We start from the raw sequence: 3,106 nt of genomic DNA on the forward strand, positions 1-3,106 counted from the left end.
ATCTCCCCATATCTCCCCATATCTCCCCATATCTCTTTGTTAGCTTTCCGCAAGGTGTATATCTCCCCATATCTCCCCATATCTCCCCATATCTCCCCATATCTCTTTGTTAGCTTTCCGCAAGGTGTATGGCGCCCTCGAGACGCCCGCCTCGCGGCCACTCTCGGACCTCTCGCGTAATCTCGGGCGATCTCGGGGTATCTCGCTGATCAGGTGTACGGTGCTTTCGAGACGCTCTCTGACCTGCAGCAGCAGAAGCGGCTGCTGTGGGAGATTGGCAATGAGGACTTCTCCTTTCGACAGCAGCGAGGAAGCTGCGTTGTCTGACGCGTGTAGCCCGTGCGCACAGGCAACAAGGACTTCTCCTTCTCGGCGAGCGAGGAAGCCGCGTACGCGCAGCAGCCGACGGAGGTGAGAACGACATTTCTTCCAGTGGCGGTGTGAACAGCGCTCCTTCACGGCTGGCGCTGTGAACAGGACGACGACGACTACTTCTTCCAGTGGTGGTGGGAGGCGACCGTCGATCAGGTCGAGAAGGCGGCCGAGGAGGCGGAGGGAGCGCAGATCGACCATTTCGCCGAGATGTTCATCTCGGACGGTCTCGGCGGCGACGTCAACGAGGTGGGCTGGTTGGGCGCTCATGGGCGCCGCGAAAGGGTCCCGATGTGCTGATGGAGGGTGAGCTTGACAACTAGGTCCGGTGGATCGGGCTCTCCAAGGCGCGAAGCCCGCCCCGAAAGGCAGCGCGCTGAAGGGTGGGGGCACAGTGCTGCAGCCGCCAGAGCGACGTTGTCGTGCCACCGCCAAATCTACGAACACCGCCGTTGGGCGGGATCGGATCCGTCCACCGAGAAAGAGAGTTGATGCGCGCGCTGCTTGAACGGACGCGCTCCTCCACTAGTGCGTTGAGTCTTGGCCGCCGACCTATTCGTCTCGAGAACCGTCAGTCACTCCATTTACAGGATGTGCGGATTGCCAGGCGCGGGACCTCTTCGAGAAGGAGCGCGCCATCTTCATCGATTGCCGCTCCGACCACATCTTCGCCAGCGGCTCCATCCCCGGCGCGCGCAACGTCTCTATGGAGCGAGTCGGCAATTGGGGCATCGTCGACGCGCTCGGCCGCGAGGCTGGCTCACGAGCTGCATTTCTGTGTCTCCACGCATGGCATTCTCTCTCTTAGGCGCTCGGCCGCGAGCTGATTCACGAGATGCTCTCGACGCGCCGCCACCAGCTCATCATCGTCACGTCGCAGGCACTTCCCAGACACTTCGCAGACACCGCCCAGACACCTCCTAGACACCTCCTAGACACTCCCCAGACACCTCCCACCAGCTCAGCATCGTCACGTCTCTTGCAATAGGTCGCCACGCCGTACTCCCGTTGCCGCGCGTTTTGCCGCTACCTCCTCCGCGCCGGCCACACCACGCTACCTGCGGCACGCTTCCGCCGGCTGCGCGGCGGCATCTTCGGCTGGAAGCACAAGGGCGGGCCAGTCACGCAGATGCTGGCGTACCACGGCGATGAGCCGTACCCCGCGCCGCCGCCGCCGCCGCTCGACGCGGCGGCGCTGGAGAAGGCGGCGCTGGAGAGCAAGGAGGGCGAGGCCGAGATCGTCGACTGATGGGTGCGCGGCGGTCGGCACGCGGGCGAGGCTCTCCTGTCGCGGGCTTGTGTCGGCGGCGTTGGTGACGTCAGCCACGTCCCGCCACGTGAGGGGCGTGATTCGTGATTCCCTGGAAGGGGGCTAATTAAGATGCGCACGATGCTGCAGAACCAGATATTATCACAGACAGACCCCATCTATGGGTGAACTAAACACAACCATCCGCGCTCGCTTTGTCGTGCACCTGATTCGTGATCGCTGTACTAGGGGGCCCACAGCGCCCCAAAATCCACCAGTGTGGGATTTCGCGCAATCGCTTGACTCTGATAAGCGGATAGGCCGATGACTTTTAAAGGACTTGTCCTTTACAAAAGGACAACTTGATCTCGCGTTGTCGCTCCCATTGAGCTCTCTGCAAGCCTCTCCTGGGCATTGAGGTATGCTACCATGTCCACCTGACACCCTCCAGGCCGCGGGGTTACCACCCAGCACGAGCAAGCACATTCAAAACCGACCCAAGACGTACCCGCAACCGTTTGTCCTTTACGACCGCTAGTCCTCATCACTGTCCACAATCACCCGCCGCTTGCGTGGGGGGGGGGCTGCAGCCTGGGAGGGGGCGCAGCAGGCCGCTTGGCACCTCTGGCGCCTTTGGTCACGCGCCCAAGCACTCCCTTCACCATCTTCTTCACTATGAGCTCGCCCGGTGTGAGCTTGCGTCCCAGTCGCTGCAGCGGCTCTGTCAGCGGACCAATCTTGCGGTAGCGGCGATCAATTGCGTGCTGCTGCTTGGCGTTGCGCCCTCGAGGAAATATGTGGTCCTCCTCTGTCAGCTGGCTGTTGGTGGTGAAGATGCGTGGCATGTACTGCGGGAGAGTGCCGTTGTTGTAGCGGCATTTGACGCTCCGTGAACGCTCCATGTCGAGCAGTCGGATTGTCGCCTGTTCACCTCGAGATCACGGCGGATTGCTTCGCATAGTACCTATATTCTTTACTTTGGACTGTGAATGTGATGTTCCACACCTCATTCAAATGCTATTCACACCTCATTCAAATGCTCTTTTCATTCAAATGTTACTCCATCTACTGTGGAACATCACATTCACAGTCCAAAATCATGCATTAGAAGAGTATAGGGGGTATATCTTTGATTAGAGATTCATTTAGGGCTGATGCAACCTCCGACTCCCTTCCCGTACATCCAACTGCTCCCGCCACACCCTTCTCGGACCATCGCGCTGCTCTTCGCGCGAGTAAATACATGATTTCGCGCCTTCTGGAACGCCTGCTGATACCGTCTTCCCGGCAGCCGGCAGCCTCGATACGGCCATCTCGACGACAGAAACGCGGCCGAGATCACTCGCAGACGAGTCGTGCGTGTGTGTGTCGTCGATCGCCGAGCTAATCGGTGGTCTCGCGCCGCTGTTAAGCACACACTCTGCGCGAGCACCTCGCTTCATCATCCTCGCCGGCACAGGACGCGTCACTGGTACTGCTCGACGA

At 60.1% G+C, this 3,106-nt stretch overlaps 1 protein-coding gene across 1 annotated transcript; it reads left to right on the forward strand.

Annotated features, from left to right (window-relative positions):
- Positions 1-582: 582 nt before the first annotated feature.
- On the forward strand, positions 583-1,621 carry EMIHUDRAFT_316678 (hypothetical protein; the record flags this gene model as incomplete). Its single annotated transcript, XM_005767392.1, has 4 exons — positions 583-621; positions 980-1,105; positions 1,181-1,240; positions 1,361-1,621. 4 exons carry the CDS (start codon positions 583-585, stop codon positions 1,619-1,621), a joined length of 486 nt encoding a protein of 161 aa, XP_005767449.1.
- Positions 1,622-3,106: the final 1,485 nt, after the last annotated feature.

Source organism: Emiliania huxleyi (genome assembly GCF_000372725.1).
Source record: "Emiliania huxleyi CCMP1516 unplaced genomic scaffold EMIHUscaffold_497, whole genome shotgun sequence".
In the NCBI taxonomy this organism is placed as follows: Eukaryota; Haptophyta; order Isochrysidales; family Noelaerhabdaceae; genus Emiliania; species Emiliania huxleyi.